The sequence below is a fragment of the Cherax quadricarinatus genome, chromosome 96 (genome assembly GCF_038502225.1).
Source record: "Cherax quadricarinatus isolate ZL_2023a chromosome 96, ASM3850222v1, whole genome shotgun sequence".
Taxonomy (NCBI): Eukaryota; Metazoa; Arthropoda; class Malacostraca; order Decapoda; family Parastacidae; genus Cherax; species Cherax quadricarinatus.
In genome coordinates, this window is record NC_091387.1 from 2,835,082 (window position 1) to 2,855,281 (window position 20,200).

Here is a 20,200-nt window from a genome sequence, read left to right on the forward strand (position 1 = left end):
TACTGGCCCCTTGCTCTCAGCATTTAGTAATTTATACAGAAGGTTACTAGCTGCTTACTCCAAGTATTTTAGTTGCCTCTTAAGACACACATGGCTTACAGAGGAAGGATTTTTCTCCATTTCCCCATAGAGATGAAAGCTATACATATACAGTAAAATAGTGAGAAATCGGACTGGCATCCCACAGATAAACTCGGAGGACTCCAGGGACTTAAATTTATACACCCCTCTTCATCAACATATCCTTATCCCTCTTCTCTAAATGCCCAGACCACCTGAGCAACCCCTTTTCAGCTCTCTGAATACAGGAGGGCCCTACTATACAGCAGGTTAGGCTTCGGGCTACTGTAGGGGTCCTGTATATACAGCAGGTTAGGTTCCAGGCTACTGCTGTGAAACGAAATTCTGTCATGTGAAACGGCATTTTTTCACTTTCACATGCATATAAAAGCCTGATAGCATGTTTACACTATCATATATTAAGTGAGCAATGTAGCTAGGCTTAAAAAATGCATGTACAGTACACACATTACTTTAAAATACTATTGTTATCCTTTGCTTGTAGTGAGTGGTGAATATATTTACTAAAAAATTAGACACATGTGCAACATCTGGGTATCTTTATTGTAGATGTTTCACCATCCAGTAACTTTATCAATAAAAATTCTAGGACATAATTTGAAGACAGTGGAGCTACATATATGCAAAATATAACGTAATCAGTCCCTCAGTCTTGGAGTTGGTGTGAAGAGCACCGTAATCGTGAGATTCTTCACAGCTATGATGCTCTTCACACCAACTCCAAGACTGAGGGACTGATTACCTCATTCTTTGTATATAGTTATACTGTCTTTAAATTATTATTATATTTTTTTTTTATTATCACACTGACCGATTCCCACCAAGGCAGGGTGGCCCGAAAAAGAAAAACTTTCACCATCATTCACTCCATCACTGTCTTGCCAGAAGGGTGCTTTACACTACAGTTTTTAAACTGCAACATTAACACCCCTCCTTCAGAGTGCAGGCACTGTACTTCCCATCTCCAGGACTCAAGTCCGGCCTGCTGGTTTCCCTGAACCCCTTCATAAATGTTACTTTGCTCACACTCCAACAGCACGTCAAGTATTAAAAACCATTTGTCTCCATTCACTCCTATCAAACACGCTCACACATGCCTGCTGGAAGTCCAAGCCCCTCGCACACAAAACCTCCTTTACCCCCTCCCTCCAACCTTTCCTAGGCCGACCCCTACCCCGCCTTCCTTCCACTACAGACTGATACACTCTTGAAGTCATTCTGTTTTGCTCCATTCTCTCTACATGTCCGAACCACCTCAACAACCCTTCGTCAGCCCTCTGGACAACAGTTTTGGTAATCCCGCACCTCCTCCTAACTTCCAAACTACGAATTCTCTGCATTATACAGTGGACCCCCGCATAACGATCACCTCCGAATGCGACCAATTATCTAAGTGTATTTATGTAAGTGCGTTTGCACGTGTAAGTTTGGGGGTCTGAAATGGACTAATCTACTTCACAACATTCCTTATGGGAACAAATTCCGTCAGTACTGGCACCTGAACATACTTCTGGAGTGAAAAAATATCGTTAACCGGGGGTCCACTGTATTCACACCACACATTGCCCTCAGACATGACATCTCCACTGCCTCCAGCCTTCTCCTCGCTGCAACATTCATCACCCATGCTTCACACCCATATAAGAGCGTTGATAAAACTATACTCTCGTACATTCCCCTCCAAGGACAAAGTTCTTTGTCTCCACAGACTCCTAAGTGCACCACTCACCCTTTTCCCCTCATCAATTCTATGATTCACCTCATCTTTCATAGACCCATCCGCTGACACGTCCACTCCCAAATATCTGAATACGTACATTCACCTCCTCCATACTCTCTCCCTCCAATCTGATATCCAATCTTTCATCACCTAATCTTTTTGTTATCTTCATAACCTTACTCTTTCCTGTATTCACTTTTAATTTTCTTCTTTTGCACACCCTACCAAAATCATCCACCAATCTCTGCAACTTCTCTTCAGAATCTCCAAAGAGCACAGTGTCATCAGCAAAGAGCAACTGTGACAACTCCCACTTTATGTGTGATTCTTTATCTTTTAACTCCACGCCTCTTGCCAAGACCCTCGCATTTACTTCTCTTACAACCCCATCTATAAATATATTAAACAACCATGGTGACATCACACATCCTTGTCTAAGGCCTACTTTTACTGTGAAATAATTTCCCTCTTTCTTACATACTCTAACTTGAGCCTCACTATCCTCGTAAAAACTCTTCACTGCTTTCAGTAACCTACCTCCTACACCATACACCTGCAACATCTGCCACATTGCCCCCCTATCCACCCTGTCATACGCCTTTTCCAAATCCATAAATGCCACAAAGATCTCTTTAGCCTTATCTAAATACAGTGGACCCCCGGTTAACGAACATTTTTCATTCCAGTAGTATGTTCAGGTGCCAGTACTGACCGAATTTTTTCCCATAAGGAATATTGTGAAGTAGATTAGTCCATTTCAGACCCCCAAACATACACATACAAACGCACTTACATAAATACACTTACATAATTGGTCGCATTTGGAGGTGATCGTTAAGCGGGGGTCCACTGTACTGTTCACTTATATGTTTCACTGTAAACACCTGGTCCACACACCCCCTACCTTTCCTAAAGCCTCCTTGTTCATCTGCTATCCTATTCTCCGTCTTACTCTTAATTCTTTCAATAATAACTCTACCATACACTTTATTTGTATTGATAAAGCCACTGGATGGTGAAACATCTACAATAAAGATACCCAGATGTTGCATGTGTGTCTAATTTTTCATCTTGTTGGCATTGTATACCATTCACATACAATATATTTATTGTAGGAAGTCTGAATAAATTAAAAATGGGTATAATTGAAAACCACTGCATTAGTAAAATGCTGCAAAGCAAAGTGTTGTAAAACGAGACCCTCCTGTATATACCTTGGTCACCCCTCATCACGTTTTAATTTCTACACTAAAATAATATGCATGATATTCACACCACACATTGTTCTCAGACATGACATCTTTACTGCCTCTAGTCTCATTTTTGCTGTATTATTATTATTATTAAACCAGTGTGGGTGATTCAGTGCAAGGAATAAGGGGTAAACTGCTTAAAAACATTAGTAAAATTCAAGATCGTAGGGAATGTTAATTGAATGTCGGACATTATTTTACTGATATACATACATTATATGCTAGATTTAACCGAGCCATAAAGGCAGAAACTTGTACTGATAATCTAGTCTTCCTTTAAACAAAATTGATATATGTTTTGCAACACTTACCACACAGAGCTCTGGGGATTGATCCCCTAGTGTGGCTGGAAAATATTAGGACATGTTTCCATAAGACACTTGCTGTCCCTGTTCACCCATCAGTGAAATGTTAGTCGACTGGTGTGGGTTGTATCCTGGGACAAAATTGACCTAATTTGTCCAAAATGCTCTCTATAACAAGCACCTTTATAGTAGTATGTCATTGATGTCAGCTATGGTCTGTATACGTTGTACATGTACTTGTAGAAATTAAGATTATTATATAAAGTAAAAGGACGCAAGTGCAACTAATGTGACATTTTATTGTGGCAATGTTTCGCTCTCCAGGAGCTTTGTCAAGGAGAAACGTTGCCACAATAAAATGTCACATTAGTTGCACTCGTGTCCTTTTACTTTACATATTGTCGGTAATTCTACCAACATTGTTACAAGATTATTATAATTATTTATTATTATTATTATTATTATTATGTTTGCAGAGGAAGGAAGGTTCCTGGCCTTGGACCTGGGTGGCACCAACTTTAGAGTGCTTCTCATTGAGTTTTCCAGCAAGTGTAGGATGGATAGCAAGATCTATGCTGTTCCACAACCCATTATGGTTGGACCTGGTGATGGGGTAAGTTATATTCAACCATTTTTTTTTTTTTCATGAGTTGAGAAAAGAAATATTCAACCAGATTTTGTTTTCATAAGTTTGGAAAGAATGAGAAATATTGAATTCAGTACAGTGGACCCCCGCTTAACGACCACCTCCAAATGCGACCAATTATGTAAGTGTATTTATGTAAGTGCGTTTGTACGTGTATGTTTGGGGGTCTGAAATGGACTAATCTACTTCACAATATTCCTTATGGGAACAAATTCGGTCAGTACAGGCACCTGAACATACTACTGGAATGAAAAAAGTTTGTTAACCGGGGGTCCACTGTATTTTGTTAGTCACAGTAAAGGGTTACCAGACCTGGTGGTAAATACTGAATTTAGATAGGAAATATTACTCATTTTCCAGGTTTTAGAAATGTAACAGATACTTTGGTAAATAGATTACCTTGGAATACAGTATAGTATTGCAGTGTAATGTCAATTACTTTACAATTTGTACCATTATGAAGGGATTCAGGGAAACTAATTAGCCAGACTTGAGTCTTGGAGGTGGGAAGTACAGTGCCTGTACTCTGAAGGAGTGGTTGTGGAGGGAAGTAGAGTGCCTATACTATGAAGGAGTGGTGGTGGTGGTGGGAAGTACAGTGCCTGTACTCTGAAGGAGTGGTGGTGGTGGTGGGAAGTACAGTGCCTGTACTCTGAAGGAGTGGTGGTGGGAAGTACAGTGCCTGTACTCTGAAGGAGTGGTTGTGGAGGGAAGTAGAGTGCCTGTACTCTGAAGGAGTGGTGGTGGTGGGAAGTACAGTGCCTGTACTCTGAAAGAGTCCTAGAGGTGGGAAGTACAGTGCCTGCACTCTGAAGGAGTGCTGGTGGTGGGAAGATATGTTGCAGTTTTTGAACTAGAGTATCTGCACACTGCTAGCAAGACAGCGATTGAGTGAGTGATGAGTAAAGTGCTTCTTCTTTTTTGGATCATCCTGTCTCATTGGAAAACGGCCACTGTGTTTAAAAAAAAATTTGCCCTGATAACATGATGAATCTTCTTCATGAGAGTAGGGAGTGAAAGACGTCAGGTGAGGGACTCGGGGCTATGATAAGGACTTGGGACTTTCTCAGCAGTGTTACAAAACTCGTCAACGAATACCTGGAGGCCAAGACAAGAATATAACTCGGCAGATAACAAGAGAGTGACGTTGGTCATTGTCCTGGTGTTAAACGGTTATTTACGAGGGACTTTAACCATGACGAAATTTATTGGAGAGTGACAGGTCCTCACAGTGAGGATACGACAACAGAACTTAATGAATCATATGATGGAGAACTTTTATTAAACTTTCGATGTGACTGAAATGAAATATTGCAAATTTTTGTACTTATTTTCAGGAATTTGATCATAATTGTTGTGAATGTGGTTAATAATAACATTGAGCATAGCTGGGATGGTAGCGCACTCAGCTCACACTGAGGTCCAGGGTTCGATCCCTGGTATGGGTGGAAACATTAGGGCATGTTTCCTTAAGACACCTGCTGTTGCTGTTCACCTAACAGTAAAATAGGTACCTGGGTGTTAGTCTACTGTTGTGGGTTGCATCCTGGGGCCAAAATTAACCTAATTTTCCCAAAATGCTCTGCATAACAAGGGGCTTTCTGTATAGTAGTATGTCATTGATGTCAGCTATTGTCTAAGTTGTATCTGTACTTGTAAAAATAATGATTATTATTTTATATTATTTTATTATCACACCGGCCGATTCCCACCAAGGCAGGGTGGCCCGAAAAAGAAAAACTTTCACCATCATTCACTCCATCACTGTCTTGCCAGAAGGGTGCTTTACACTACAGTTTTTAAACTGCAACATTAACACCCCTCCTTCAGAGTGCAGGCACTGTACTTCCCATGATTATTATTATTGTTATTATTAATGTGTCCTCTTGTTTTCAGTTATTCGATCACATAGCAGAATGTCTCGCCAGTTTTATAAAGGAGCGTAACCTTGGCAATGAGTTGCTGCCTCTGGGTTTCACCTTTAGTTTTCCTTGTAAACAAGAGGGACTCACTAAGGCTCGATTAGCGCAATGGACTAAAGGATTTAAATGTGAGGGAGTTGAAGGTCGTGATGTTGTCGAGTTGCTCAAGCAAGCCATTGCAAGACGAGGGGTGAGTCGTCTTCCTGTTTGTTGCTCATGTTTCTGAATAATTTCACATGCAATTATCTTTGTATATTTCTGTTGTAACTAAGTAAATTGCTCTGTCTTCACCATCTTTATTCGGTCACTCCACAAAATCGAAGATCATCGAATCATTTTGAAATATTGTAGGGCCCCACTTATAAAGCAAGTTAGATTCTGGGCTACTATAGGGCCACACTTATACAGCAGGTTAGGTTCTGGGCTACTATAGGGCCACACTTATACAGCAGGTTAGGTTCTGGGCTACTATAGGGCCACACTTATACAGCAGGTTAGGTACTGGGCTACTATAGGGCCCCACTTATAAAGCAAGTTAGGTTCTGGGCTACTATAGGGCCCCACTTATACAGCAGGTTAGGTACTGGGCTACTATAGGGCCCCACTTATAAAGCAAGTTAGGTTCTGGGCTACTATAGGGCCACACTTATACAGCAGGTTAGGTACTGGGCTACTATAGGGCCCCACTTATAAAGCAAGTTAGGTTCTGGGCTACTATAGGGCCACACTTATAAAGCAAGTTAGATTCTGGGCTACTATAGGGCTGCACTTATACAGCAGGTTAGGTACTGGGCTACTGTAGGGCCCCACTTATACAAAAAGTTAGGTTCTGGGCTACTATAGGGCCTACATTTATACAGAAGGTAAGGTTCCAGGCTACTGCTGCAAAGCAAAAATTACTGTAATTTTTTTATTTTTTTATTATCACACCGGCCGATTCCCACCAAGGCAGGGTGGCCCGAAAAAGAAAAACTTTCACCATCATTCACTCCATCACTGTCTTGCCAGAAGGGTGCTTTACACTACAGTTTTTAAACTGCAACATTAACACCCCTCCTTCAGAGTGCAGGCACTGTACTTCCCATCTCCAGGACTCAAGTCCGGCCTGCCGGTTTCCCTGAATCCCTTCATAAATGTTACTTTGCTCACACTCCAACAGCACGTCAAGTATTAAAAACCATTTGTCTCCATTCACTCCTATCAAACACGCTCACGCATGCCTGCTGGAAGTCCAAGCCCCTCGCACACAAAACCTCCTTTACCCCCTCCCTCCAACCCTTCCTAGGCCGACCCCTACCCCGCCTTCCTTCCACTACAGACTGATACACTCTTGAAGTCATTCTGTTTCGCTCCATTCTCTCTACATGTCCGAACCACCTCAACAACCCTTCCTCAGCCCTCTGGACAACAGTTTTGGTAATCCCGCACCTCCTCCTAACTTCCAAACTACGAATTCTCTGCATTATATTCACACCACACATTGCCCTCAGACATGACATCTCCACTGCTTCCAGCCTTCTCCTCGCTGCAACATTCATCACCCACGCTTCACACCCATATAAGAGCGTTGGTAAAACTATACTCTCATACATTCCCCTCTTTGCCTCCAAGGACAAAGTTCTTTGTCTCCACAGACTCCTAAGTGCACCACTCACTCTTTTTCCCTCATCAATTCTATGATTCACCTCATCTTTCATAGACCCATCCGCTGACACGTCCACTCCCAAATATCTGAATACGTTCACCTCCTCCATACTCTCTCCCTCCAATCTGATATTCAATCTTTCATCACCTAATCTTTTTGTTATCCTCATAACCTTACTCTTTCCTGTATTCACCTTTAATTTTCTTCTTTTGCACACCCTACCAAATTCATCCACCAATCTCTGCAACTTCTCTTCAGAATCTCCCAAGAGCACAGTGTCATCAGCAAAGAGCAGCTGTGACAACTCCCACTTTGTGTGTGATTCTTTATCTTTTAACTCCACGCCTCTTGCCAAGACCCTCGCATTTACTTCTCTTACAACCCCATCTATAAATATATTAAACAACCACGGTGACATCACACATCCTTGTCTAAGGCCTACTTTTACTGGGAAAAAAATTTCCCTCTTTCCTACATACTCTAACTTGAGCCTCACTATCCTCGTAAAAACTCTTCACTGCTTTCAGTAACCTACCTCCTACACCATACACTTGCAACATCTGCCACATTGCCCCCCTATCCACCCTGTCATACGCCTTTTCCAAATCCATAAATGCCACAAAGACCTCTTTAGCCTTATCTAAATACTGTTCACTTATATGTTTCACTGTAAACACCTGGTCCACACACCCCCTACCTTTCCTAAAGCCTCCTTGTTCATCTGCTATCCTATTCTCCGTCTTACTCTTAATTCTTTCAATTATAACTCTACCATACACTTTACCAGGTACACTCAACAGACTTATCCCCCTATAATTTTTGCACTCTCTTTTATCCCCCTTGCCTTTATACAAAGGAACTATGCATGCTCTCTGCCAATCCCTAGGTACCTTACCCTCTTCCATACATTTATTAAATAATTGCACCAACCACTCCAAAACTATATCCCCACCTGCTTTTAACATTTCTATCTTTATCCCATCAATCCCGGCTGCCTTACCCCCTTTCATTTTACCTACTGCCTCACGAACTTCCCCCACACTCACAACTGGCTCTTCCTCACTCCTACAAGATGTTATTCCTCCTTGCCCTATACACGAAATCACAGCTTCCCTATCTTCATCAACATTTAACAATTCCTCAAAATATTCCTTCCATCTTCCCAATACCTCTAACTCTCCATTTAATAACTCTCCTCTCCTATTTTTAACAGACAAATCCATTTGTTCTCTAGGCTTTCTTAACTTGTTAATCTCACTCCAAAACTTTTTCTTATTTTCAACAAAATTTGTTGATAACATCTCACCCACTCTCTCATTTGCTCTCTTTTTACATTGCTTCACCACTCTCTTAACTTCTCTCTTTTTCTCCATATACTCTTCCCTCCTTGCATCACTTCTACTTTGTAAAAACTTCTCATATGCTAACTTTTTCTCCCTTACTACTCTCTTTACATCATCATTCCACCAATCGCTCCTCTTCCCTCCTGCACCCACTTTCCTGTAACCACAAACTTCTGCTGAACACTCTAACACTACATTTTTAAACCTACCCCATACCTCTTCGACCCCATTGCCTATGCTCTCATTAGCCCATCTATCCTCCAATAGCTGTTTATATCTTACCCTAACTGCCTCCTCTTTTAGTTTATAAACCTTTACCTCTCTCTTCCCTGATGCTTCTATTCTCCTTGTATCCCATCTACCTTTTACTCTCAGTGTAGCTACAACTAGAAAGTGATCTGATATATCTGTGGCCCCTCTATAAACATGTACATCCTGAAGTCTACTCAACAGTCTTTTATCTACCAATACATAATCCAACAAACTACTGTCATTTCGCCCTACATCATATCGTGTATACTTATTTATCCTCTTTTTCTTAAAATATGTATTACCTATAACTAAACCCCTTTCTATACAAAGTTCAATCAAAGGGCTCCCATTATCATTTACACCTGGCACCCCAAACTTACCTACCACACCCTCTCTAAAAGTTTCTCCTACTTTAGCATTCAAGTCCCCTACCACAATTACTCTCTCACTTGGTTCAAAGGCTCCTATACATTCACTTAACATCTCCCAAAATCTCTCTCTCTCCTCTGCATTCCTCTCTTCTCCAGGTGCATACACGCTTATTATGACCCACTTCTCGCATCCAACCTTTACTTTAATCCACATAATTCTTGAATTTACACATTCATATTCTCTTTTCTCCTTCCATAACTGATCATTTAACATTACTGCTACCCCTTCCTTTGCTCTAACTCTCTCAGATACTCCAGATTTAATCCCATTTATTTCCCCCCACTGAAACTCTCCTACCCCCTTCAGCTTTGTTTCGCTTAGGGCCAGGACATCCAACTTCTTTTCATTCATAACATCAGCAATCATCTGTTTCTTGTCATCCGCACTACATCCATGCACATTTAAGCAACCCAGTTTTATAAAGTTTTTCTTCTTCTCTTTTTTAGTAATTGTATACAGGAGAAGGGGTTACTAGCCCATTGCTCCCGGCATTTTAGTCGCCTCATACGACACGCATGGCTTACGGAGGAAAGATTCTTTTCCACTTCCCCATGGACAATAGAAGAAATAAAAAAGAACAAGAGCTATTTAGAAAAAGGAGAAAAACCTAGATGTATGTATATATATATATGCATGTGCGTGTCTATGAAGTGTGACCAAAGTGTAAGTAGGAGTAGCAAGATATCCCTGTTATCTTAGCGTGTTTATGAGACAGAAAAAGAAACCAGCAATCCTACCATCATGCAAAACAGTTACAGGTTTTTGTTTCACAGTCATCTGGCAGGACGGTAGTACTTCCCTGGGTGGTTGCTGTCTACCAACCTACTACCTGTACTACCTACTACTGTAATGTGAAACATAATACTTTTTTCACTTTCAAATGCATATAAAAGCCTTATAACATGTTTACACTATCATATATTAATTGAGCAATAGAGTCAGGCCTAAAAAATGCATATACAGTACACACATTACTTACCTTAAAATATTTTCGCCCTTAGCTTATAGCGAGTGGTGAATATATTTATTGTAGAAAGTGTGAATAAATGAAAAATGGGCATAATTGAAAACTGTAGTGTAAAGCAACCTTCTGGCAAGACAGTGATGGAGTGAATGATGGTGAAAGTTTTTCTTTTTCGGGCCACCCTGCCTTGGTGGGAATCGGCCAGTGTGATAATAAAAATAAAAAAAATAAATAATTGAAAACTGCTTTGTTAGTGAAGCACTGAAAAGTGAAGCATTGTAAAGTGGGGCCCTATTGTAATATACCATACTTTCATAACTGATGCTAGTGAAGGGCTTTTGATCTTAGGAATTGGAGCTACTTACCCCTTCCTTGGATCATAGCTAATTACCACCTATTCCCAAGTGCTGTATAACCCGTCATGAATATGATTATAATGTGATTTTTCTCCACGCCAGGATGTGCAAATCAAGATATGTGCCGTCCTAAATGACACTACCGGCACTCTCATGTCTTGTGCATGGAAGAACAGAAACTGTCGCATTGGTCTCATTGTCGGTAGGTGAAGACAGTCATGTCTTGAAGCTTTGAAATACAGTGGAACCTCAAATATTGAACTTTCTTTGGTCCAGAAGGCTGTTCGAGTGCCTTTACCGAATGAATTTATTCCCATGAGGAATAATGTAAATTAGGTTAGTCCATTTCAGACTCTCAAAAATACACTTATAAAAGCACTTACAAAAATACACTTACATAATTGGTTGTGTTGGGAGCAGTTTGATTTTTGAGGTTCCACTGTATAAGAGAATTTTTAGTTTAAAATAGTTAGTGTTAAATCTTGTAAATATAAGAGAATTTTTAGTTTAAAATAATTAGTGTTAAACTTTTTAAATAGAAGAGAATTATTAGTAGTGTTTTCAGTTAAAAATAGTTGTAGAATGGTAAACATCAACTACCCATGAAGGTACTATTGTTAATAAATGGTATACAATAACGACACGATGGAAAAATAAACACAGTAGCAGAATAATGTGATCGTTTATTGACTACGTTTCACCCAGACAGTGAGCTTTATCAAGTCACAAACAGATCTGTTTATTCAATTCAATTCAATTCAAAGTTTATTCTCTATAAGGATTACAATGCTGAGTTTACAGAATTTGGTTATTGTGTGGTTTACATGTAGTAAAATAATGATTACAGAGTGTACCACTAGAACACCTAGCATGGCTAGGCATTACAGAGTGTACCACTAGAACGCTTAGCATGGCTAGGCATTTCGGGCAGACTTAGTTTAATTCTTAATTTTAAAATATTACAAATTATGAGGTAAGTTGGTATTATGGCTAAGTGACTAAATACTAGTTTGTGAGTTTAGCAATGTGAATGCTTTTGTTTTGGCACAGTACATAGTTTCAGTATTGGAGTATCACAGGATTCATTATTTTAAGATTGAGATTAATATTTCTGTTTATGGTCAAATGATAAAGCCCACTGTGTTAGTGAAACGTTGTCAATAAATAATCGCATTATACTGTACAGTGGACCCCCGGTTAACGATATTTTTTCACTCCAGAAGTATGTTCAGGTGCCAGTACTGACCGAATTTGTTCCCATAAGGAATATTGTGAAGTACATTAGTCCATTTCAGACCCGCAAACATACACGTACAAATGCACTTACATAAATACACTTACATAATTGGTCGCATTCGGAGGTGATCGTTATGCGGGGGTCCACTGTATTTGTGTCTATATTTTCAAGGTACTATTATCTGTCAAATAATTGTGAAATGGAAACTTATTAATTTTTTTCACTGGAAGGATTGCTGGGTTTGCAAGCTTCTACTTACATGCAGTATACATATATCTTTACTTTCTGATGTCTCATAATAGAGCAGTTCCTTGAGTTACGGTGGTCTTGAGTCACAATAATATTGAGTTACAATTTACCTTCATAAAGGAAATTAAATTTGAGTTGCGATGAAAATTTTGAGATACGATACGTGTATGATGGTTGGTGCACATTTGGTGACTGGTGGGAGTGAGGGTAGTGGTTGGTGGAGGTCAGTGAGAGTGAGGGTAGTTGTTGGTGGGTGGGAGGGTGGTCAGTGGGGGTGAGGGTAGTAGTTGGTGGGGAGGAGGGTGGATGTCAGTGAGAGTGAGGGTAGTGGTTGGTGGAGGGCAGTGGTTGGTGGATGTCAGTGGGAGTGACTATGACTGGAACAATACATAAGTAACCCACACATAGGAGAAAGAAATGTGTGACAAAGTTTTGGTCCAACTTGGACTATTAACTAGCCACACACTATCATACGATGGTATAATGTTAGTTGTTGCACTTGCAGGAACTGGAACAAATGCCTGCTACATGGAGAAGCTGGAGAAGGTCGAGTTATGGGACGAAGTAATCGACGACCCACCACAGGTATATATATGACACTGTACTCTCTTCTGCTTTGCAATTTTTAAATGTAATCCTCTTATATAATAGGGAAGAGCAGGGAATGGTTCTGACACTTTCTATGAGCATATATGTGAAAAATACTTTGGACGGCTATTAGAACTCTCGGTACATTTAATTTCCTGTATTGTTGTCATTTTGTAAATAATGGAAAGAGTATTAATGAATTATATGTTGGAAAATACAGGAGGGCCCCATTTGTACGGCTTTTAACCCGTAAACGGTCCAGGCAGATCTATGTTCACATGTGTAGTGCTCCAAAAGTAGATCTACGTTTTTTTTACATATTTTCAAATATAAAAAAAAAAGTAGATCAAAGTTTTTTTTACACGTTTTCACATGTAAAAAAAAAAAAAAGATGATCTACTTTTTTTACATACTTTCAAATGTCGAAAAAATGTATATATACGTTTGAACCGTTTACGGGTTCAGCTTCACAATACCAAATGATAAACGAAAATTGCCGGTGGGCGGAAAAGAGCCATTTTTTCATTACTGAATGCACCTAAAATGCCTTATAACATGTTTACACTATCATATATTAAGTGCTCCATACAGCTTGGCATACAAAACAGAAAGTAAAATAAATATACAGTACATACAATACTTAGTTACACACGTTCTTTGACTTAACATGTTGTCAGTAAATCTACCATTATTATTTATTATTTTATTTTATTATCACACTGGCCGATTCCCACCAAGGCAGGGTGGCCCGAAAAAGAAAAACTTTCACCATCATTCACTCCATCACTGTCTTGCCAGAAGGGTGCTTTACACTACAGTTTTTAAACTGCAACATTAACACCCCTCCTTCAGAGTGCAGGCACTGTACTTCCCATCTCCAGGACTCAAGTCCGGCCTGCTGGTTTCCCTGAACCCCTTCATAAATGTTACTTTGCTCACACTCCAACAGCACGTCAAGTATTAAAAACCATTTGTCTCCATTCACTCCTATCAAACACGCTCACGCATGCCTGCTGGAAGTCCAAGCCCCTCGCACACAAAACCTCCTTTACCCCCTCCCTCCAACCTTTCCTAGGCCGACCCCTACCCCGCCTTCCTTCCACTACAGACTGATACACTCTTGAAGTTATTCTGTTTCGCTCCATTCTCTCCACATGTCCGAACCACCTCAACAACCCTTCCTCAGCCCTCTGGACAACAGTTTTGGTAATCCCGCACCTCCTCCTAACTTCCAAACTACGAATTCTCTGCATTATATTCACACCACACATTGCTCTCAGACATGACATCTCCACTGCCTCCAGCCTTCTCCTCGCTGCAACATTCATCACCCATGCTTCACACCCATATAAAAGCGTTGGTAAAACTACTCTCATACATTCCCCTCTTTGCCTCCAAGGACAAAGTTCTTTGTCTCCACAGACTCCTAAGTGCACCACTCACCCTTTTCCCCTCATCAATTCTATGATTCACCTCATCTTTCATAGACCCATCCGCTGATACGTCCACTCCCAAATATCTGAATACATTCACCTCCTCCATACTCTCTCCCTCCAATCTGATATCCAATCTTTCATCACCTAATCTTTTTGTTATCCTCATAACCTTACTCTTTCCTGTATTCACTTTCAATTTTCTTCTTTTGCACACCCTACCAAATTCATCCACCAATCTCTGCAACTTCTCTTCAGAATCTCCCAAGAGCACAGTGTCATCAGCAAAGAGCAACTGTGACAACTCCCACTTTATGTGTGATTCTTTATCTTTTAACTCCACGCCTCTTGCCAAGACCCTCGCATTTACTTCTCTTACAACCCCATCTATAAATATATTAAGCAACCATGGTGACATTACACATCCTTGTCTAAGGCCTACTTTTACTGGGAAATAATTTCCCTCTTTCCTACATACTCTAACTTGAGCCTCACTATCCTCGTAAAAACTCTTCACTGCTTTCAGTAACCTACCTCCTACACCATACACCTGCAACATCTGCCACATTGCCCCCCTATCCACCCTGTCATACGCCTTTTCCAAATCCATAAATGCCACAAAGACCTCTTTAGCCTTATCTAAATACTGTTCACTTATATGTTTCACTGTAAACACCTGGTCCACACACCCCCTACCTTTCCTAAAGCCTCCTTGTTCATCTGCTATCCTATTCTCCGTCTTACTCTTAATTCTTTCAATAATAACTCTACCATACACTTTGCCAGGTATACTCAACAGACTTATCCCCCTATAATTTTTGCACTCTCTTTTATCCCCTTTGCCTTTATACAAAGGAACTATGCATGCTCTCTGCCAATCCCTAGGTACCTTACCCTCTTCCATACATTTATTAAATAATTGCACCAACCACTCCAAAACTATATCCCCACCTGCTTTTAACATTTCAATCTTTATCCCATCAATCCCGGCTGCCTTACCCCCTTTCATTTTACCTACTGTCTCACGAACTTCCCCCACACTCACAACTGGCTCTTCCTCACTCCTACAAGATGTTGTTCCTCCTTGCCCTATACACGAAATCACAGCTTCCCTATCTTCATCAACATTTAACAATTCCTCAAAATATTCCCTCCATCTTCCCAATACCTCTAACTCTCCATTTAATAACTCTCCTCTCCTATTTTTAACTGACAAATCCATTTGTTCTCTAGGCTTTCTTAACTTGTTAATCTCACTCCAAAACTTTTTCTTATTTTCAACAAAATTTGTTGATAACATCTCACCCACTCTCTCATTTGCTCTCTTTTTACATTGCTTCACCACTCTCTTAACCTCTCTCTTTTTCTCCATATACTCTTCCCTCCTTGCATCACTTCTACTTTGTAAAAACTTTTCATATGCTAACTTTTTCTCCCTTACTACTCTCTTCACATCATCATTCCACCAATCGCTCCTCTTCCCTCCCGCACCCACTTTCCTGTAACCACAAACTTCTGCTGAACACTCTAACACTACATTTTTAAACCTACCCCATACCTCTTCGACCCCATTGCCTATGCTCTCATTAGCCCATCTATCCTCCAATAGCTGTTTATATCTTACCCTAACTGCCTCCTCTTTTAGTTTATAAACCTTCACCTCTCTCTTCCCTGATGCTTCTATTCTCCTTGTATCCTATCTACCTTTTACTCTCAGTGTAGCTACAACTAGAAAGTGATCTGATATATCTGTGGCCCCTCTATAAACATGTACATCCTGAAGTCTACTCAACAGTCTTTTATCTACCAATACATAATCCAACAAACTACTGTCATTTTGCCCTACATCATATCTTGTATATTTATTTATCCTCTTTTTCTTAAAATATGTATTACCTATAACTAAACCCCTTTCTATACAAAGTTCAATCAAAGGGCTCCCATTATCATTTACACCTGGCACCCCAAACTTACCTACCACACCCTCTCTAAAAGTTTCTCCTACTTTAGCATTCAGGTCCCCTACCACAATTACTCTCTCACTTGGTTCAAAGGCTCCTATACATTCACTTAACATCTCCCAAAATCTCTCTCTCTCCTCTGCATTCCTCTCTTCTCCAGGTGCATACACGCTTATTATGACCCACTTCTCGCATCCAACCTTTACTTTAATCCACATAATTCTTGAATTTACACATTCATATTCTCTTTTCTCCTTCCATAACTGATCATTCAACATTACTGCTACCCCTTCCTTTGCTCTAACTCTCTCAGATACTCCAGATTTAATCCCATTTATTTCCCCCCACCGAAACTCCCCTACCCCCTTCAGCTTTGTTTCGCTTAGGGCCAGGACATCCAACTTCTTTTCATTCATAACATCAGCAATCATCTGTTTCTTGTCATCCACACTACATCCACGCACATTTAAGCATCCCAGTTTTATAAAGTTTTTCTTCTTCTCTTTTTTAGTAAATGTCTACAGGAGAAGGGGTTACTAGCCCATTGCTCCTGGCATTTTAGTCGCCTCATACGACACGCATGGCTTACGGAGGAAAGATTCTTTTCCACTTCCCCATGGACAATAGAAGAAATAAAGAGGAACAAGAGCTATTTAGAAAAAGGAGAAAAACCTAGATGTATGTATATATATATGCATGTGCGTGTCTGTGAAGTGTGACCAAAGTGTAAGTAGGAGTAGCAAGATATCCCTGTTATCTAGCGTGTTTATGAGACAGAAAAAGAAACCATAATTATTGTACTTCTTGCATAAAGCCAATAGAGCATTTAAACTACTGGGAATGTCTCTTACTACTTTGAATATACTCTCTGGAGCTAAGACAAGAGAAATACTTGATAATATATACTATATGGCAGGTAATTAAGGGCCTAGTCTTAAATTTACACACTTCCATAATATACTGAAGTGAGAGATATGGGAGGAAGTGTAAAATAAATCCAGTTAAAAGTAGGGGTGCCATGGGCACAATAAGAGAACACTATGTCAACATTCATGATTCAAGACTATTCAACCTACTACCAGCAGATATCAGAATATTAGTCTACTGAAAGAAATGTTGATGTTTTCAAGAGAAAACTGGATCACTACATCTGGTGTACCATATCAACCAGTTTCTGATGATTATGTGAGCCAGCTGGGCTGCCAGCAGCAACAGCCTGCTTGTGAACAGGCAATGAATAGAAGCCTGGGCTGTGAGGATAGAAAATTTCTCAAAATCAACCACAGGTATATGACAGATCTCAGGAATGTCACAGTTTAGATTAAAAGTACGATAATCAATATATTTTAGCTGAAAAAAATGAAGTATGTTAGAAAATGGCTCCAACTGCTCTGAAACATCAAAATATGCAATAGAAATACAGGTGCTTCTCAACTTTCGATAGTTCGACTTACATTTTGACTTTACGATGGCGCAAAAGCAGTTACTTTGGAGATGAAACATGAGTAATTACCCAGCATGAAAGCGGCAAGTCTGTATTTACTTTTCAGTACTGGTATTTAGTTATGTTACAGTAATTACAACATTTCCTCACTTAACAACGTACTCGTTTACCGACAACTCGGACTTACGACGGGCTCTCTGACCAGTATGCATACCTAAATAATGTATATTAGAGTTGATTTCCTCTATTCTGTTTATTACAATATACAGTACACTACTATATAAACATTTAAAAATATACTAAAACTGCTATAAATAGTGCAACGGTGACATTAAAACAATATCAGAGACGGTTGACACAAACCCACTACCATTATAGTATGCTCCTTGCTTGGCAACGAATTTGTTTGCCAACGTGGTCTTAGGAATAGAACTCCGTCGTTAAGCGAGGAGAGGCTGCATTTCTTTATTTACTCATTCACTGCTTGTGCGTTGAAGATATGTTACAGCTTTGTAATTGTAGTGTAGGCACGCCTCTGACAAGACAGTGTGGATTGAACGATGATGAAAGTGTTCTTTTTTCGGATCACCCTGCCTTGGTGGGAAATGGCTGTTGCGTTAATAAAAAATAAATGCAGTGGACCCCCACATAACGATCACCTCCGAATGCGACCAATTATGTAAGTGCGTTTGTACGTGTATGTTTGGGGGTCTGAAATGGACTAATCTACTTCACAATATTCCTTATGGGAACAAATTCGGTCAGTACTGGCACCTGAGCATACTTCTGGAGTGAAAAAATATCGTTAACCGGGGGTCCACTGTATTACTTATTCAGTGATAGTTATTAATTTACTTATTTACTTAGCAGATCATATTCATATTTGACTTATGATATTTTTGACTTGTAATGGGTTCCTTGGAACATAACCCCATTGTAAATCAAGGAGCATTTGTATAAATTTCATTGACTTTTCTATGATTTTTAGAAACAGAACATAAGCAAATCAACCTCTCCAACCTGATTTTCGATATATTTTTCAAAACATATCCAGAGGATCCCCACTATTTCCTGAAATTACCACCACCATATGTGGGGATGCTATGGCCAGTTAAATTTTGCCGTTTTAAAATTTCCACCTCCAAAACCTGTCATATAATGGGAAATACCGTTGATAAAATAGCCAGGAAATATATCCATGCAGTGACAGTTAAAATTAGTTGGAGAGTAAATAACCTGCATTAAATTTTATGCAAATGTTCTTGTATAAATTTAAAAATCAAATTTTTAAATTTTTATACGTACATAAGAAGGTACAGGCATAAGTGTGGGAGAATTTGAGAATAATTTAATAGCAGTATTTTTCCTAAGATCATATTATGCTCATTGTTTTGGGGCCGAAGTGATGGACATATTACTGCTCTTCCCTATACCTCTCACTGTAGCCTGCAAATCTGTTGTGGTTCTAGTGTTATTATCCTTTAAATTGAGCACTTTTCCCTCTTTACCGTCCCCTCACCCAGACTCACGAAATCGTAATGACACGATTGCAAACAAACCATACCCTGGCCGGGATTGAACCCGCGGTCAGAGAATCTCAAAACTCCAGCCCGTCGCGTTAGCCACTAGACCAGCTAGCCACAATAAGATTCATCCAACTAGGTATATTTCTACACCATAGGAAGGTTAGCACAGACACCACTGTGACCACAAATGCAAGTTTTTACAGACGAATCTCCAGCTAGTGTGGCCGTGACGAACTCTAGCTCAAGTCCTTTCACTGCCATCAACATGACTCACGAAATCATAATGACACGATTGCAAACAAACCGCAACGGGCTGGAGTTTTGAGACTCTCTGACCGCGGGTTCAATCCCGGCCGGGGTATGGTTTCCCTCACCCAGAGCTGGATTAAGGCATGGGCTTTAGGGCCTGCAGCCCAGGGGCCTCTGCCAGCTAGGGGCTGCAGCCAAGGGGTGTCTGCCAGCTGCAGGGCCTCCAGGGATGCAACCCAGTGGTGTCTGCCAGCTGGAGGGCCTTCAGAGAATAAGTGAAAAGTGTTCACAGTTACTGCTATAAGTCTTTAATTCTTCTGCTGTCATCAAACCGGCTGTATCCTACCAAGGGAGAGTGGCCCAAAAAGAAAACAAAAGTTTCTCTTTTTTAAATTCAGTAATGTACACAGGAGAAGGGGTTACTAGCTCCTTGCTCCTATCATGTTAGTTGCCTCTTATGACACACATGGCTTATGGAGGAAGAATTCTGTTCCACTTTCCCATGGAGATATGAGGAAATAAGCAAGAACTGGTAAGAAAAGAGGAAACCCAGAGGGGTGTGTATATGTGTGCTTTTACATATGTATATACACA

General features: G+C 40.1%; 1 protein-coding gene across 6 annotated transcripts in view; it reads left to right on the forward strand.

Moving 5' to 3' along the window:
• Positions 1-20,200, forward strand: part of Hex-A (Hexokinase A) — a 122,358-nt gene that overhangs the window by 80,127 nt on the left and 22,031 nt on the right. For all 6 annotated transcript variants that reach the window (XM_053795653.2, XM_070104998.1, XM_070104999.1 and 3 more), the window contains 4 exons: positions 3,836-3,972; positions 5,902-6,117; positions 11,022-11,121; positions 12,911-12,990. In XM_053795653.2, coding sequence (XP_053651628.1) covers positions 3,836-3,972; positions 5,902-6,117; positions 11,022-11,121; positions 12,911-12,990 — 533 coding nt within the window. The remainder of the gene's footprint in view (positions 1-3,835; positions 3,973-5,901; positions 6,118-11,021; positions 11,122-12,910; positions 12,991-20,200) is intronic.